The sequence below is a fragment of the Humulus lupulus genome, chromosome 2 (assembly GCF_963169125.1).
Source record: "Humulus lupulus chromosome 2, drHumLupu1.1, whole genome shotgun sequence".
NCBI lineage: Eukaryota > Viridiplantae > Streptophyta > Magnoliopsida > Rosales > Cannabaceae > Humulus > Humulus lupulus.
In genome coordinates this window covers 66,776,525-66,793,064 of record NC_084794.1, presented here as the reverse complement: position 1 = coordinate 66,793,064, position 16,540 = coordinate 66,776,525, and the positions used below count along the sequence as shown (strand labels likewise).

Genomic DNA, 16,540 nt, shown 5'->3' with positions numbered 1-16,540 from the left:
CCTAGCGAGATGATTAGGGGTGACTCAATTTCAGGCATACTGAGCCAGAGGCCCGACTCTGATGAGTGTCTCGATCTCATCCTTTAAGTGCCTGCAGTCATCAGTGTTGTGACCAATGTCATTGTGGAATCGAAATTTTTTTGAAGGGTCTCTCTTCGCCCTTTGATTCTTTAGAGGCTCCGGCTTCTTCCACGGAAGGCGGGTATAATTTTCCAAGAAGATGCGCTCCCTGGTATCCGTGAGGTCGGCGTAATTTGCATAGATTGGTTTGAATTTCTCCACAGGCTTATTCTTCTTTGAACCATTCTGGCCGCCCTCGCCACTTCCCTTCCTCTTGCTTCTTCCCCCTTGGTTGTTCTGGGTAATTGTTTGAGCCGTAGCTGCAACGTCTGTTACCGCTCCAACAGGCTGGGTAGGCACCTGGTTGGTTAATTATTTTTAGAAAACATTAACCAAACACTTTTTTTTTTTTAAACTACAAAAACAGTTTTCTTTTATCATTTCTGAGAACACAACTTTGAAAATAAAAAAACTGAAAATAATAAAAAAGAGACCCAATTTGCCAATTACATTTACAAAAATCATTGTAAAAATTTAATATCAAGACAAAATTCGGTAATAGTCTAACGAACTTTTTGTTTATATTATATGCATGTTGACTAGATACGCGGTTTAACGTTATAGTCGATCGAACTTGAAAGTAGTAAAGAATGATCATACTACTGCGGTTATAAATTTGAATATGCATATTGATTTAAAACAAGAAAAACAATGAAGAAAAATAAGTGGATCGGTTAAGTTACTCCTATAGCTAGACATTTATATAGATATAGCAATATCTTGCTATACCAACTCGATCAAACCTCGAAAAAATTGAAATTGTCAGACTTTACTGCCAGTGAGGTGGTGAGGTCCATACTCTACGTACGTACCTAGATGTCTAACTACCCCATTTGCCCAAAGTTTCTCTCAAAACGTGTAAACTAAATAATGAATATGAACTCAGATCGTATTATTTTCTTTCCACTAATACTAATTATGTGATTCTTAAACTTTATTCATTTTAGGTTCATTATTTGTGGAGTTGGCATGGAAAGACAAGGTCGTCATCATCATCACACCTCATAGAGTTTGGATTAGAATATTCTTAATTTCCCGTTTCTTTTTTCCTTTGCTGAATTGGTTTCGAATATTCAGAATATATTTGCAAAGCAAGTATGAGCAGGTAGTGCTAGAAAATATATATATATATACTATACAACTAACGTCACAAAGGATAAGCTTTTAGTTAGTACGGTCACGTTACATCATGTGGTGTGTTTTATATATATCGTTCCATGAAGAATATGTTTTATATTTTCTTCTCAGTGATGATGATGCATTTATAGTATATATATGTTCTAGAGAGAGAGAGAGAGAGAGAGGCTTGTCAACTAGTCAATGCATATAGTATAATATATGTGTACATATGAAAAGGGAAGACACTATAAATAAACACCTCATTGAACATGTAAACCATGCAAATTATTCAAGGCCGCCTTTCATTAGTTCTATAGAGAAATTAAACCCTTTTGAGAATCAAAGAGTTATTGAATTGGTACTACTAACTAAACTCTTTTTCCCCAAAAGAAAAGAAAAGGTCATTACTGTATATTAATTAAGGATGAGCAAAGAAAGCGTTGTGGAACTTGGTGAAGGCAAAAGTGGTTCCTCCTCAAGAAGAGGGGTGAACAGAGGGCTGTCCATGTTGGACTTTGTTCTAAGGCTTATTGGAATTGTTGGTACCATGGCAAGTGCAATTGCCATGGGAACCACCAATGAAACACTTCCTTTCTCCACTCGCTTCATCCGGTTCAGGGCTGAGTACGATGACCTTCCCACTTTTACGTATGTTTTCTTCTTCTTCTTCTTCCTATTACTCCCAAAGATTAATTATTCATATTAACCATGTATATTGAACCTAACAATTACTTTCTCCTTAATTGTTATAATATAGGTTATTCGTGGTTGTCAATGCCGTTGTGAGCGGCTATCTGGTTCTTTCTCTAGCTCTTTCTATCCTACACATAGTACGGAGCAGCGCACAAAAGAGTAGAATACTTTTGATCATCTTCGACACGGTATAAAGTTCAATTATACCATCTGAACTTTTCTTCTACATATTATTAAGACGTCTATTAATTTAGTTCGTAGCAGCATAATATTTAACTCAGTTAGGTTTGTGGTGTTACGTAGGCAATGCTAGGTCTTCTAACGGCGGGAGCATCAGCATCGGCAGCTATAGTATATTTAGCACACCAAGGAAACACCACAGCCAACTGGTTCGCTATATGCCAACAATTCAACTCCTTCTGCGAGCGCATCTCCGGTTCTTTGATCGGATCTTTCGTTGGTGTTGCCGCCTTCATACTCATAATCTTACTTTCTGCCGTGGCACTTGCTCGACCTACGTAATTGAGCCATGAGATTCAGACCTCGTTTGTGTTAAGATTTAATTTGGTTTATATATATGTTTGTTTAATTTATTACGTTTTGTGGATAGGTGATCATCATGAGCTAGCTAGTACGTAGTTTTTCTCCAGATACATATTATGTTGTGTGTGACTCCATTTACTTCATGTATTTTTTTCATTTCTCTTCTTTTGTTGTGATATACGTATGAAATGTATCTGTTATATATTCGGCTTTCAGAAAAACATGTATATATATCGTCATCATTGAACGTTTTATATATATATATATATATATACATAGTGTGTATGTTTCATGTTCAAGACGATATATATATATATATATATTTTTTATCAAGAAATGATAATTTTATTGATCAAACAGACTGAAACAACCTAAAGGCCGGAGCAAAAACTCCCCCTATATTACAAACTAGAGATAAAAGGGATCATCAAATTCTCTCTGAATGTCAGCTTTTTAGCTCTAATACTAAAGCTAGAAACTCTAGCTTTAACTAATGCTTTTATCAGGTAATCTAAGTGATAAACAGAATAACAACTACTATCAAAACAACATTTATTTCTATTAAGCCAAAGATAGTAAACAGAAGCAGCCAAAGTAACTGAAACTACCCGAGCCATGCAACCTTTCTTGGTATCATTAAGCCAGATGTACCAATCTTTAAACTTCTCAGGCTAGATTAAATCTCCCAGCCTCACAGCAACAGCTTGAAGCACTCTCTTGGACACTATATAGTCAAAAAAGAGGTGGGAGTGACTTTCCAACTCAGACTCACAAACCGGACAAGTCAGTGAAGTAATTGGTATGTGACAATGATGCAGCAAGTCCTTAGTGAGTAATTTCTGGTTGGTCACCTGCCATAGAATGAATCTATGTTTGGGCGCTAAAAGTTTGCACCAAACAACCTTCATATTGTTAATGAGAGTACTAGGAATAGATAGTGGATACAATTTATTCTGCTGGATTTTCCCTTGTATGATAGCTTCATTCAAGGTCGAGTTAGACAGAGCTTTACTCATCTTAATCAACTTTTTCCAATACCAGCTGGAATCTTTATGCAGAACATAGTCCCAAATCTGGTCCCCTTTTAAATAGATACAATTTACCCATTTAACCCATAAGAGGTCCTGCTTAGAAGAGATAGCCCAAATGTATTTTGCAAGGTTGATTTTATTCCAGAGAGACCCCTCTTTAAAGCCTAAACCGCCATGACTTTTAGGCCGGCAAACTTGATCCCAGGAGGTTAGATGAAACTTGCTTTTGGTGCCTTTAACTCCCCACAAAAAGTTCCTGTAGAGACAATCTATCTCCTTGATGACCCTTTGAGGCAAAAGAAAAATGCTCATCCAGTAATTCCTTATCCCCAACAAGACAGAATGGATAAGTTGCACACGACCAGCATAGGACAAATTTCTACTGGCCCAACCATGTAATCTTTGCCTTATTTTTGTAAGAATGATATCACAGTCCATAGCCTTCCATTTGGTAGGTCTCAACGGCATGCCAGGATAAACCAAAGGGAAAGACCCTTCTGTCATTTTAGATAGATTCAGCAGAGAAGCTTTCTTTGAGCCTGAAATGCCTCCAAAATATATTCGGGACTTGAAATTGTTAATGTACAGACTAGATGCAGCAGAGAAGGCTTCAAAAGACTTTTGAATAATCTGAATAGAATTAGCATGAGCTTTGCGAACAAGAAGTAAATCATCCGCAAAGCAAAGGTTAATAATATTCAAAGGTTTGCATAAAGGGTGGAATCTGAATTTTTTATCCTTAGAAGCCTCATGAAGGGCTCGAGTAAGATATTCCATCACTAGAACAAAGAGCAAGGGAGAGATAGGATCACCTTGACGAAGCCCTTTACCACCCTTAAAACTGCCTTGGATCCGACCATTCATGAGTAAGCAATAGGAGGAGCCTCTAAGACAGATCAGAACCCACCTAATGAACCTGCCAGGGAATCTGAATGCATTTAGCAGATTCTCTAAAAAATCCCAGTCAATGGAATCATAGGCTTTGCTGATATCTATCTTCATTAAGCAACGAGGAGAACTTTGTTTGCGATTATAACCCTTAATTAGATCTTGAAGAATAAGGACATTATGGGCAAGAGATCTATTCTTAACAAAAGCCCCTTGATTTTGATTGACCAGCTTAGGAAGAATAGTAGTCAATCTGTTACAAAGCATTTTTGAGATGCATTAGTACAGCAAGCAATTGGTCTATACTCTGTGGCATTAGTAGGATGACTAACCTTAGGAATGAGAGTTAAAATAGTACTATTCAAAAACTTCGGAATATATCCCGTGTCAAAGAACTCAAGCACTGCTTTAGACACATCTTTCCCTATGTCAGTCCATAAACTTTTGAAGAAACCAGCTCCAAACCCATCTGGACCAGGACTTTTAATAGCATTTATACTAAACATGGCTGTTTTGGCATCTTGATAAGAGAGAGGTTTAATCAGCTCTACTTGGTCTTCAAGGTTTAAAATCGGACCCAAGTCTATTATTAAAGAATCTATATGACCTGAAGCTGTACTAGAGCAACCCAAGAAAGATTGAAAGTGTTGAATAAAATGATTAATCACCTTTGGGTAATCGTCTTCTACTCTGCCTTCTTCAGAAACAAAAGACACAATTCTGTTACTGCCTTTCCTTTTCTTCATACTAGCATAAAACATGGATGAGTTTTCATCACCAAACCGGAGCCAATCTATCTTACTCTTTTGATAAAGAAAACTAGCATAGACTTCCTCTTGTTTCTTAAATTCCAGAAAAGAGGATCTCTCAGCTGAACTCAAGCTTTGATTATTCGGATAAGAAAAAAGAGTAGATTTAGCTTGTTGATAAACTCTTGCTTTCCTCATACTTCTTGACAATATCTCCTATAACCCTCCAATTAAACCTCTTCATCTCATACTTAAGCCGAGACAACTTCCAAGATATCTGCTCCAGACCTCGACCATCGGCCTTTAAAGGCTTATACCAGTTAGTCAATACTGTTGTCTTGAAATTAGGATGGCCAGTCCACATATTGTAGAATCGAAATGGTCGCAAGCTCTCTTTCTGGACTGGAATATGCTTCAATATTATAGCACAATGATCTGAAACTACCTCCCAATTCGCTATGCACTGACATTAGGAAATGAATCAAGCCAATCCTCATTAAAGAACACTCTGTCTAACTAGGAAAATATACGGTTGCTCCCATCTTGATTGTTCGACCATGTATAAAACGAACCCATAATCTTCATTTCTTCCACTATACCAAGATCAAGCCATTGTCTTGCATCTTCAAACTCTTTTATTGATATAGCCTTACCTCCCATTCGATCTGCTGAGTCAAAGACAGCATTGAAATCACCTACAACTAACCAAGGCTTAACTGGGAAAGTTAAATTGGATAGCTCCGACCAAAGAAATCTCCTGGCCTCCAGCTGGTTAGAGCCATAAACAACTGTTAGGCAAAAAGTTTGGTTTGTAACCCAAAGCCGAACCTTACAGTGGAGAAATTGAACATGATCCTTTATTACTTCTATTTTAACCCAGCAGGCCTTCCAAATTAAAAGAATTCTACCCTCCAAACCCAAACTACTATAGAAGTCCCAACCCAGAAAACTAGAACTCATAACCTCCTTAATTCTCTCTCCTTTAATTTTAGTTTCTAGAAGAGCCCCAATACCAATTTTATTCAACTTGCAGATATCTAAAATGGATAACTGCTTATTCCTCTTATTTAACCCTCTAACATTCCAGCTCATTAAGTTAAAACTTTCCATTCAAGTTCAATAACGGGGAAGGGGCAGTGAGAACCTGCTTCTGTTATTGAAGAACACTGAATGAATTCCTTGTTTTCTGGGAAGGAGCTGGATGTTTTGATTTCAGATTCCCTGATTTTTTCGGATAAGCCCACCCTTGATCCTTTGGATACTCCTCAGGTTGAGACTCATCTTTCTCCTTTGATTGAGCGTGAGTTGAAGTTGTCTGGGCAGTCTTCGACGTACTATCAATCTCTTTAGGATCAGAACAGTCAGCTACTGGTGCTTTCACAACCTCCTTCTTCCTCCAAACGAATCCATCCACAAACTTGCAAGAAGTAGCTGTATGCCCCAACTTTTTACATTGAGAACACTTCGTAGGTAGCCACTCAAAGTCAATCAATTGATCCACTACTTGACCTCTCTCATTGATATAACTAATATACTGAGGTAGTGATTCTGATATCTCCATGTCCACTAAAACCCGAGCAAATTTTATCATCGATCTGTCTTTGGTGATCTTATCTATCATTATAGGTTTCCCTATTGTGCTAACCAGTGCATTCAAACAGTTAATTCCCCAGTACTGTAACCCAAGATCTGGAAGCCTGATCCAAACTGGTACTGATTTAATCAATTTCAAAGAATCAATATCAGTTGTCCATGGCCTTAAGATTACTGGCTTCTTGTCAAAATGTACCACCCCTGATTCTAGGACCAAATCACGAGTTGCTTCATCTCTGAATTTGATCATAGTAAAACTGGAATTCATTCTTGCCACTCGTTCAACCCCTAGCTTCCCCTAAATACGATTGATAAATCCTTCAAAAACGGGTTATGGAGGATTAGCACCAATAACCACACAAATCAATGAGACTTCCAAAATGAGGCTTCTCCTGCAATTTCCTCAAAATCCAACTGAGCAATTTTTTGACCATCCTTCTGAAGAGATTCCTTGAATTGCAATTTTGTACACCCATGTGAAGGCAGAGAATCCCTAAATCGAGACCAGGTTTCCTTAGCAGCTTCTTGGAATGATTAGGTCTCTACCTCCTCCGCCCACGATGAGGAACTTAACTCAGGAGTAGATTGATTACCTGAGAGGGAGCTATCACCTCCTTACCAGCTTTCTCAGGGATCTCTAAAGCCATATTCTCTACTGCAACAGACTCGCTATCCATCCCGGACGGAGGCAAGACAGCTGAATCTTCATTGGATGAAGGGAGCTCCTGCCTAGCTTCTTGCTGAACAAGCTTCTGCACAAGTTTTCGTCTCCGCGCCATGGCAGCGAGAAAGATGAGCTGCACGCTTTTTCTTTTTATTTTTTATTAATTAATTAATAAGATGAGAAAGATATATTATTAATTAATTTATTAAGGATAATTTATAGCAAGTTATCAACTTACAATTATATATACATTAATTAATTATATCTTAAGTTTATTGTTAGCTGTCTTTAGTCGTTACATACATTATCAGGTGGAAACTTGGAGCACTTTACATATGTATCAATATATATGCAAGAAGATATATAATATATATAAGGAATCTAACCAGTAGAGATACCGCCAAAACCGAAAATTAATTGACATATATAAGGGACGTACAGAGATGATACAAGAAAACAAAACTATTAATCTAAAAAGGTCTTTTACTTTTTGCAATGTTGGCATAATTATATCCATTTTGAGTTGGCTAATTTGAATAAAGAAATTAATAGAAGAAAACAGAAAGATTCCCACTAGTTTAACTTCTATGACGCTTTAAAACATAGCATTATTATTTGTTATTCATAATATATAATTCCCTCATATTCTAATTATATTTGAACGCTTCCGTCCCTTTATAAGTACTGGTTTAACTCACTTATATGCGTGCATAGTGGTAGTTGAATTATTGACTTGAATAAGTACTCAACTAGTATATGGGGAATCAGTATTATTGAGACCAATTTTAGAATAGTTCTCAAAATAGAATACGCCTTTTTATAATAAGTTTATTAATTAATCCGTTTGTTACAAATTAGCCGAGCCTTACATACATAGCATTTTTCGCATACAAAACCACTGCAACATGTTGACAAAGCCAATATTTTATGAAATGCTTCTCAAGTAGTATACGATTTTGCTACATATTCACATGTTTTAACAGACTTAACATCCTTGCTTTCTCGAATAGACTTGTTAACTTTTGAATCAAACAAAAATTGCTTGACAGACATGTTATTGGCTTCAATTAGACTAAAGCCAGCCTCTTTCATCACCCCACTGTCATCCATCGACTTCCTTACCTTCTCAGCCCCACCCCACTCTCCTTGTGAAGCATATATGTTGGAGAGAAGAACATAATCTCCACTCTCGTTCGTTCTCATTCGAAGTAGTTGCTCATTCGCGCGCCGGCCAAGCTCCACATTGCCATGTATTCGACAAGCTCCTAGAAGTGTTCTCCAGACAATGGCATTTGGATCGATAGCCATTGTCTCTACGAACTCAAATGCTTCATTTAACAGCCCAGCACGGCCTAGATTGTCCACCATACAGCCATAGTGTTTTATATTCGGCTCAATTTTGTATTTACTTCTCATGAGATTGAAATATCGCCTACCCTCTTCGACATTCCCAGCATGACTGCAAGCAACTAACACTCCAACAAAAGTGATTTCATTTGGCCTAATTTTCGTCCTCAACATGTCTTTAAACAGATTAATTGCTTCCTCAGCATGGCCATGAAAAGCCAATCCTCCTATAGCCGAATTCCACGTCGAAACATCTTTGTTAGTCATCCCTTCAAACACTTCAAGTGCCCTTTGGATACTCCCGCACTTTGCATACATATCAATTAGCGCATTTCCTAGTAGAATGCTTAAATTTCCTGAACCCTTCTCCAAAAGAGAGCTGTGTATCTTTTGGCCAACATCTAAGTCTCCGTCACCGGTACAAGCAGACAAGAGACTGAGCATTGTCACTTCATCAGGCTGTTCCCCAACACTTCTCATTTCTTCAAACATCTCCAATGCTTTCATATTAGAACCACAACTTACGTACCCTGCAATTACTGCATTCCAAGTCACGACATCCCTTCTAGGAACCTCATCGAAAAGCCTCCTCGCATTTTCCATTTCTCCTTGCTTTGCATACCCAGTTATCATCACGTTCCAAGAAACCAAATCTCGTACAGGCATTCGATCAAAAAGCTGTCTAGCAATATCAAGATTGCCTCGTCTGGCGTATCCTGCAGTCAAGGCCGACCACGCTACAACATCCCTTTCCGCAGAATGATCAAAAAGAGCAGTTGCAACACTCAAATCCCCACAATTTGCATGAAAGTGAATAAGGGCATTCCTAACAAACTTGTTGGATTCAAACCCGAACGTCACAACCTTCCCATGAATCCCAAAACCCATCTTTACCCAAGAAAGCTTAGTGCAGGCCTTGAACAGATACGGAAACGTGAAGCAATCAGGTGTAAAATACTGGCTTTCCATCTGGCTATATAACGAAATAGCATTTAAGGGATTCCCACTCCTAGCTGAGCCTCTGATAATGGTGTTCCACATAAAGGCATCTGGTTCGGTAATAGAAGCAAACACTTGGTGAGCATAGTCAATGGTGCATGAAATGGAGACAGCAGCGGCGAAAATGAATTCTCTGAGAGCAGAAGCATTTGAATTGAAACCATTGACAAGCATGGAAGCGTGGACTTGTTTGAGGAGTCGGGCATTTGTACATCTCTGCCACAGGCCGGACCTCTTGTGACGATGAATGCTCCTGTCGTTTGTTACGTTTCTGAGCATTTAGAATATGTCGTTTCACGTTTTCATATTAATTCCTCATATATACTTCTATTAATAAATAAAGAAATAAATGGTTCTAAGCATTTATAAGACTTCGCACGTGTTGTTTTTAGTCTCAAAACGAAATGTCGTACTCTTTTCTGGGGAGTGAAATCATCAACTACAATTGGCAACAAAATAGTAGTAGAACATGAATAATTCAAAGCGGTAAAAGATGACAATTCCGGTGAACAAACATACTAATGACCATTGCTTAAAAAAAAAGACATTAATGATGAGGAGCAAATTTTTGTTATGCTACAAATACTTGTATTTATTTCGTTATTTTGTATATTTTATCTAAAGTAAAATAAAAAAAAAATGATATGTGCATTCAAAATATGCACAAAATAAATTAATTTTTATCAATTAGTCAATTTCTCTAAAAGAAACAAAGTTAAAATTTTGAACTCATATTGAGATATTAGACCTCTTAATTTTATTTATCTTAAAATATTGTTTTAATACAATCAAAATAAAATTTTATTTTTATCACAACTTTTAAAAATAAAATAGTTTTGGAGATCTTTCTTTTGATTTTAATGGTTTATTATTAAATTTGAAATTGTGAATTTATAAACTTATCCAAGTTTTTTTTACGACAAAAGTACCTAAGATCAACTTTTAGTTGTGTTGTTGGTACCTGTCGTTAATTTTGCTTTTAGATGGTGACAGTAGGTACCAATGCTGCAACTAAAATTTGAACTTGGATACTTTTGTCGTAAAGAAAAAAAAAATTGGGAGCTTAATGTTAGCCCAAGAATGCCAGTGCCACCCGAAGTGACACTATTGACTTAAATAACATAAGACCCCCTCTTAAATTATTTCCGCAATCTTGTTGTATTTCTCTCTACAAATCTAGTTTTGATGAAACATTGAGTCTTTTGAAATCCCTTCAAAGATCAGTGAGTGCTCTCTTCCTCCCGAAGTGAGACTTGGAACAAAATTTTCCCGAAGATTGCTTATCACATTCACAATGTGTATCACCTATTAAACAAAGAACAAGATAGATACAAAATGCACACAACACTTGAACAAAGATTGAGGTGAACAACTCAATCTTTACACAATAAAAGCTCTCCAAAATAACACAATTATTTTTCAAATAATTCTATTGAGAGAGGTGAAGTTTTGAAAAGGCTTTGGCTAGTATTTATAGATAAAAAGATACCCATGGCCAACGTCACAGGATTTGTGCTTAGTCAGAAAAGATTTCCAAGATTTCTAAATTTGGAAAAAATTTGACAGCTTGTTGAGTTTTGTCCAAATAGATTAGGAAATTGTCTAGACGTCGTGATCTATTGATGAGTCAGATTGTAACGAATTATGTCATTCTTCTTGGCCAAGTTCATTCCGAATTTTTCTCATCCATAATTACTTAATTCCTGAAAATACTTGTAAGTCAAATATAATATTCTTCCAATAAAATCAAATTTACCATATAAAAGTCATAAAAATGTTTAATATATTCAGTATAATTAAGATATTCAAATTATGGATAGCCAATTCAAGATTTCAATCTCAATTATAATTTTCACAAATTAATTCACACATTAAACAAGATATTCACATCAAATTTCTTCATGATTTGTAAAAATACTTTATCTAAATTAAGTTAGTCAATCATGGTTTTTCCAATCTCCCCCTATGATAACTTGTTAGACAAATCATTTTAACAACTATTTAAGAGTTCTTGCGCATCATATTAGTTAATATACCAATTGAGTTTAATAACAACTCCCCCTGCGAAAGAGATATCAAGCATATAACCAATAACTCATATAATGTTAACTTAACAAAGTTTAACATCTAAACATCAAAATAAGTCCCAACCCTTACTCCCCCTTTTTATCTATCAATAAGCCAAAGGGGGAACAAAATAAAGACAATAGTAATTGTTCTTTTCCTTTATTCAACACAACAAGAAAACTATTTTGGGATTTTATGCCCTGATTAAAACTCAATTTTTTTATAATCTCATTTTATTATTAATAAAAAAATATAATCTATTTTTGATTTGGTCAATCACTTTGCTCACTTGTTTTATTTTCATGATTATTTGTTTAATATAAACTTCTATTAAATCCCGAGCATATATCTAATCATATTAATAGTGATGTAATCATAATGAAATATAAATATGATTATATGTTCAAAATAAGTTAGTCCTAAGATTAGTCTGCGCACATGATTTACACTGACTAGTCAATGTACGATGTAATCTACTTACACATTTTAGTGTTATGTTCTTTTCAGAACATTAGCAAAGTAGATAAGATTGAATGTATTTGTTACATCAGACTGAACTGATATTGACTTTAGATATATAAATAAATGTACTATTATTATCTAATATTGTCATATCATAAAGTTGACCATAGGTCAATTACATCTCAATTCTGAGTTGTTAGTATTCTAACTGATTGTATTATTCAAGTCATTTTATTTGTTCGTTACCAGCTTACCCTATGGACTAACCCATACTTACATCTTGGAGACCTGGTAGTATAATTGAGTGGGGGTGTTAATACTTCTAGCAAGAAGTGAAATGATGATCACCTTATAACTTGGTTCAACGAGTTAAATGATTGAATATTCATTTCTGTGATTAAAGTTCATGGAAATATCATTTATAAGGAGCTTTGTGGTATTTAAGGATAAGATACAATGAGGTGTAAAATGGTAATTTGTACTTGACTCAGTTGTAGATCATCTATAGAGGATTGAATGACAAATTATGGTTGTAACAATAGATAATGTATTTACATCAGGTGTAAAGCATAATATGAGTTCAAGAGTGCAATTTTGAGTCTTTAGTGGAGTCACGAGAAATTAATAAGGTTGTGAAATTATTCGATAATAATTTTATGGTAACTTATTGGAGCTTGAATTCATGGGTCCATGGTCCCCACAATGCCTTTGATTAAATCATATAGATAGTCTCGATTAGTTGATTTAATTATCAATTAGGATTGTCAAAATTATTTTGTATCAATTTTGGACAATTTTACTAAGATGTGGAATTTAGAGAAGAAAATAGAATTCCGGGAAAATTTACTAATTATGACAAATTGGTGTCAAATTGATAAATGGTATTTGTAACGCCCTACTACTCAGGGACCGTTACAGTGTATTTTAAATAGTGCTAGACTCGCTAAACGAGTCATTTGACTATAACCGTGTAACTAAACGTGATTAATGGTTTAGGGTTAAACAAATTTGGTCAAAAGGTACAACCATTTCACAAAAAAACATTTACTTCCATACATGGGATCCCAATCTAACATTTAAAAAGGTTAATTACAATTGAAAGTTACAACCCGCCAATCTAAGCAGCAAAATAGGGTTTGACTCTAGTGCCTCTGAGAAACTCCAGCTGTGGTGGTCGAGCAGCCACATATGCACACATCGTCACCGAAGCTTTCCAACTCAGGGATGGTCTAGCTTTCTTTTCCCCTTACCTGCACCACAAAGTACCCATGAGACAAGGCTCAGCAAGAAAACTTAAACATGCTCATAAGCAGTTAATAACACATTACCAAATCATAATAAGCATGCCTAGCAGTAATAACCCTACTCATGCATGCATACCATTCATATAAATGACTACAACATCATATGGGGCCAATAGCTAAAGATAAATGATCAATGAATCATACCAAGGATCGTTGCCCAAAATACATGATTAATGAATCATACTGGGGCTTAGTGCCCTAATACATGATTAATAAATCATACTGGGGCTCAACGCTCTAGGATAGGGAACTAATAAGTCTCCCTGGGGCCATTTTCCTTATCCTCTGTATAACTAGCCTTAGAGCTGGCCTAACGTACCTGACACCTTAGCTTTCCACGACCAGTATGTCGGTCAAGCCTATATCACACTCCTGATTAGGCATAACCATATCGACCAGCGCTCAGCACACTATCGATGCCCTTGACTTATAAGTCAATGCTTTCGACCAACACTCAGTGTGCTAATGTCGTTCCTTGACTTATAAGTCAAGTCCGGGCCCAACTCCAGGATATGTGACTAATAAGTCACCTCGGGGCCCTTCACCCTATCCTCTATATTAAGGGTGAACATTTGACCCGAAAACCCGCAACCTAAAAACCTAATTTTTTGAAAAACTCGTCGAACTCGGGTGAAATCCGGTCCGAACCCGACATGGTTCTGGTCGGGGTCGGGTTCGGGTATTGAAACTAAGGCCACACGGGTTTGGGTTACACTCGAACCAGAACATAATTAAAAAAAATTAATTTTCGAAAAAATTAATGTATTTTTCAAAAAAATTTACCAAGGCCCAATTTGTAAAAAATCAACATTACCAAATTAATAACAAAGTTAAAAAAAAACATGTGAAAAGTAAAAAAAACTAAAGAAGTGTCAAAAAATGGTATTTTTGAAATTTTACCAAAGCCCATTTTCAGCCCAAATCCTAATTTTGGACCAATCCCACCTGACCAAACCCTACTCGAAACTCGAAATCACCCAAAAAAACAAAAAACTTCGAACCGGGTTCAGTACCCTATTTTCCCACTCGGGACCCACAAAACCGGATGCTGATGCACCCGAAAGCCCGACCCGTGTGCTCCCCTACTCTATATAACCAGCCTTAGAGCTGGCCCAACGTACCTGGCGCTGAGTTTTCCACAACCAATAGGCCAGACAAGCGTACGATGCGCTCCTGGTTAGCCTAACCAAAACAACCAGCGCTTAGCGCGTTATTGCCTCCCTTGACTTATAAGTCATTTCTTTTCGACCACGCTATTGCTGTCCTTGACTCATAAGTCAAGTCTTTATCATCCAGATAATGCAAAAAAGCAGAATCATAATCATTCACATTTTCAGGCGTTCATGCCTATTCATCCTCCTGTTTAACAATTCGGACCAAGCCATAATCACATGTATCACATACGAGTGCAGTTTTGTTACCTTTGGTTCAAGTACATGTTACGAATGAACGACCCTCGAGCATGATCCCAATTTTGAGCTCCTAGCGATAACCTAGTCATAACCAAGTATAGAATCCCATAAAAAAAACGAGTAAATAAAGGCTTCCGAACCAAGTCCTAGCCTTCAGGACATCGAACCCTACTAAACAGGGTAGTAGGATGGATCCCGAGCCCTTAGGTTTGAGTTCCCTCACTCAAAACCTCCCCAAGGCCCAAAATCACTTAAGCACCGCGGCCCCCAAGCATTTGAGCTGCGATCCGCTCAAGTCAGAGGCCTAAGCCTTATCCCTGCCTGCACCTGCACTGCGGCACGCCCTAACAAGCACCGCGACTCAAATAGCCTAGAGGCACTTGCTTCTCCTTCGTCCACTCGACATGAAGATTCTGATTGTTCTCTGTTTTCCTCAAGCCAAATCCCTCCAAAAACTATCCAAACAGTACCCAAGCTCGTAATTCAATCCCAGAACATCATCAGTACATCCCAGGCAACAAAACCCGAATTACAAATGAATAAAAACTCATCAAAACACAAAAATCCAATCAAACTTAAGAAACTCAGAACTTAAAGCTTGGATTACCTCTGATTAAATAGTTTCCTAGCTAAACCCTCCGGCTATCAAGCTTCTAATCTTCCCTAGAATCGTTATGACTCTAACCTTGCTTGAATCCGAGCCCTAAAACTCGAGTTTCCTTCGAAAATGCTATCGAGCATCAAAAAGGAGAATGGTAGAGACAGAGAGAGAGAGTGTTTGAACGTGTTTCTGTTTCTGTCATGTTACTTCAAGCTTAAGTAATCTTAAGTAAATCCCAAGGTTCGGGGTACCCCAAAAACGCCCATGTGGGTAAAATAGTCAAAATTCCCAGAACTCCCTCTTGATCTCACTAACTCCAAATATATCCTCAAACATTCATTACCATTACCCAATATCCCGGTAATGTATTAAATACCAAAAATTCCCCCTTGACTCACCCCGAGTCAAGTATTGGTCCTGTTGTGACTTTCCTGCTAACTTGCTCCCTAGAATCGTCTCGTGCTGAGTAACCCAAATATATCCACATAATGATGTGGTCTCACACATATATCACATATATGCAAAATATACCCATAACAGGCCAATTTAAAAAAAATTGGCCTTTTAATCAGAAACGAGCCCACATGCATATTTAATACACCTAAACATGCATATCAAGTCATATTATAATATAACTCGCATAATCATATAATGATATACATATATATCACATATACACATAATTTCCATAATTTGCCATCCTGACCCCTTAATCAAGGCCCTAAGCCTTATTAGGTAATTTGTGGCGTTTCAACTATCCATTCCTTACAAGAATTTTGTCCTCGAAATTTTACCTGAACAGCTCGGGATATAGACCCTGAATATCTAACTCTAGCTCTTAGGTCGCTTCCTCAACCTTGTTGTTCCTCTATAATACCCTAACTAAAGGTATGGCTTTGTTCCTTAGGACTTTGTCCTTCCTGTTAAAATCTGAATTGGCTATTCCTC

General features: G+C 36.9%; 2 protein-coding genes across 2 annotated transcripts; one reads left to right on the top strand and one right to left on the bottom strand.

Moving 5' to 3' along the window:
* The first annotated feature begins 1,663 nt into the window (after nt 1-1,663).
* On the top strand, nt 1,664-2,454 carry LOC133814366 (casparian strip membrane protein 5). The gene is made up of 3 exons (XM_062247334.1): nt 1,664-1,887; nt 1,997-2,120; nt 2,236-2,454. The coding sequence occupies exons 1-3, from the start codon at nt 1,664-1,666 to the stop codon at nt 2,452-2,454; spliced, it is 567 nt and encodes a 188-aa protein (XP_062103318.1).
* A 5,748-nt stretch (nt 2,455-8,202) lies between these two features.
* LOC133816082 (pentatricopeptide repeat-containing protein At5g15300) lies at nt 8,203-10,078 on the bottom strand. Its single transcript, XM_062248765.1, has one exon. The coding sequence runs from the start codon at nt 10,023-10,025 to the stop codon at nt 8,340-8,342; it is 1,686 nt and encodes a 561-aa protein (XP_062104749.1). The 5' UTR covers nt 10,026-10,078; the 3' UTR covers nt 8,203-8,339.
* Between the last annotated feature and the right edge of the window lie 6,462 nt (nt 10,079-16,540).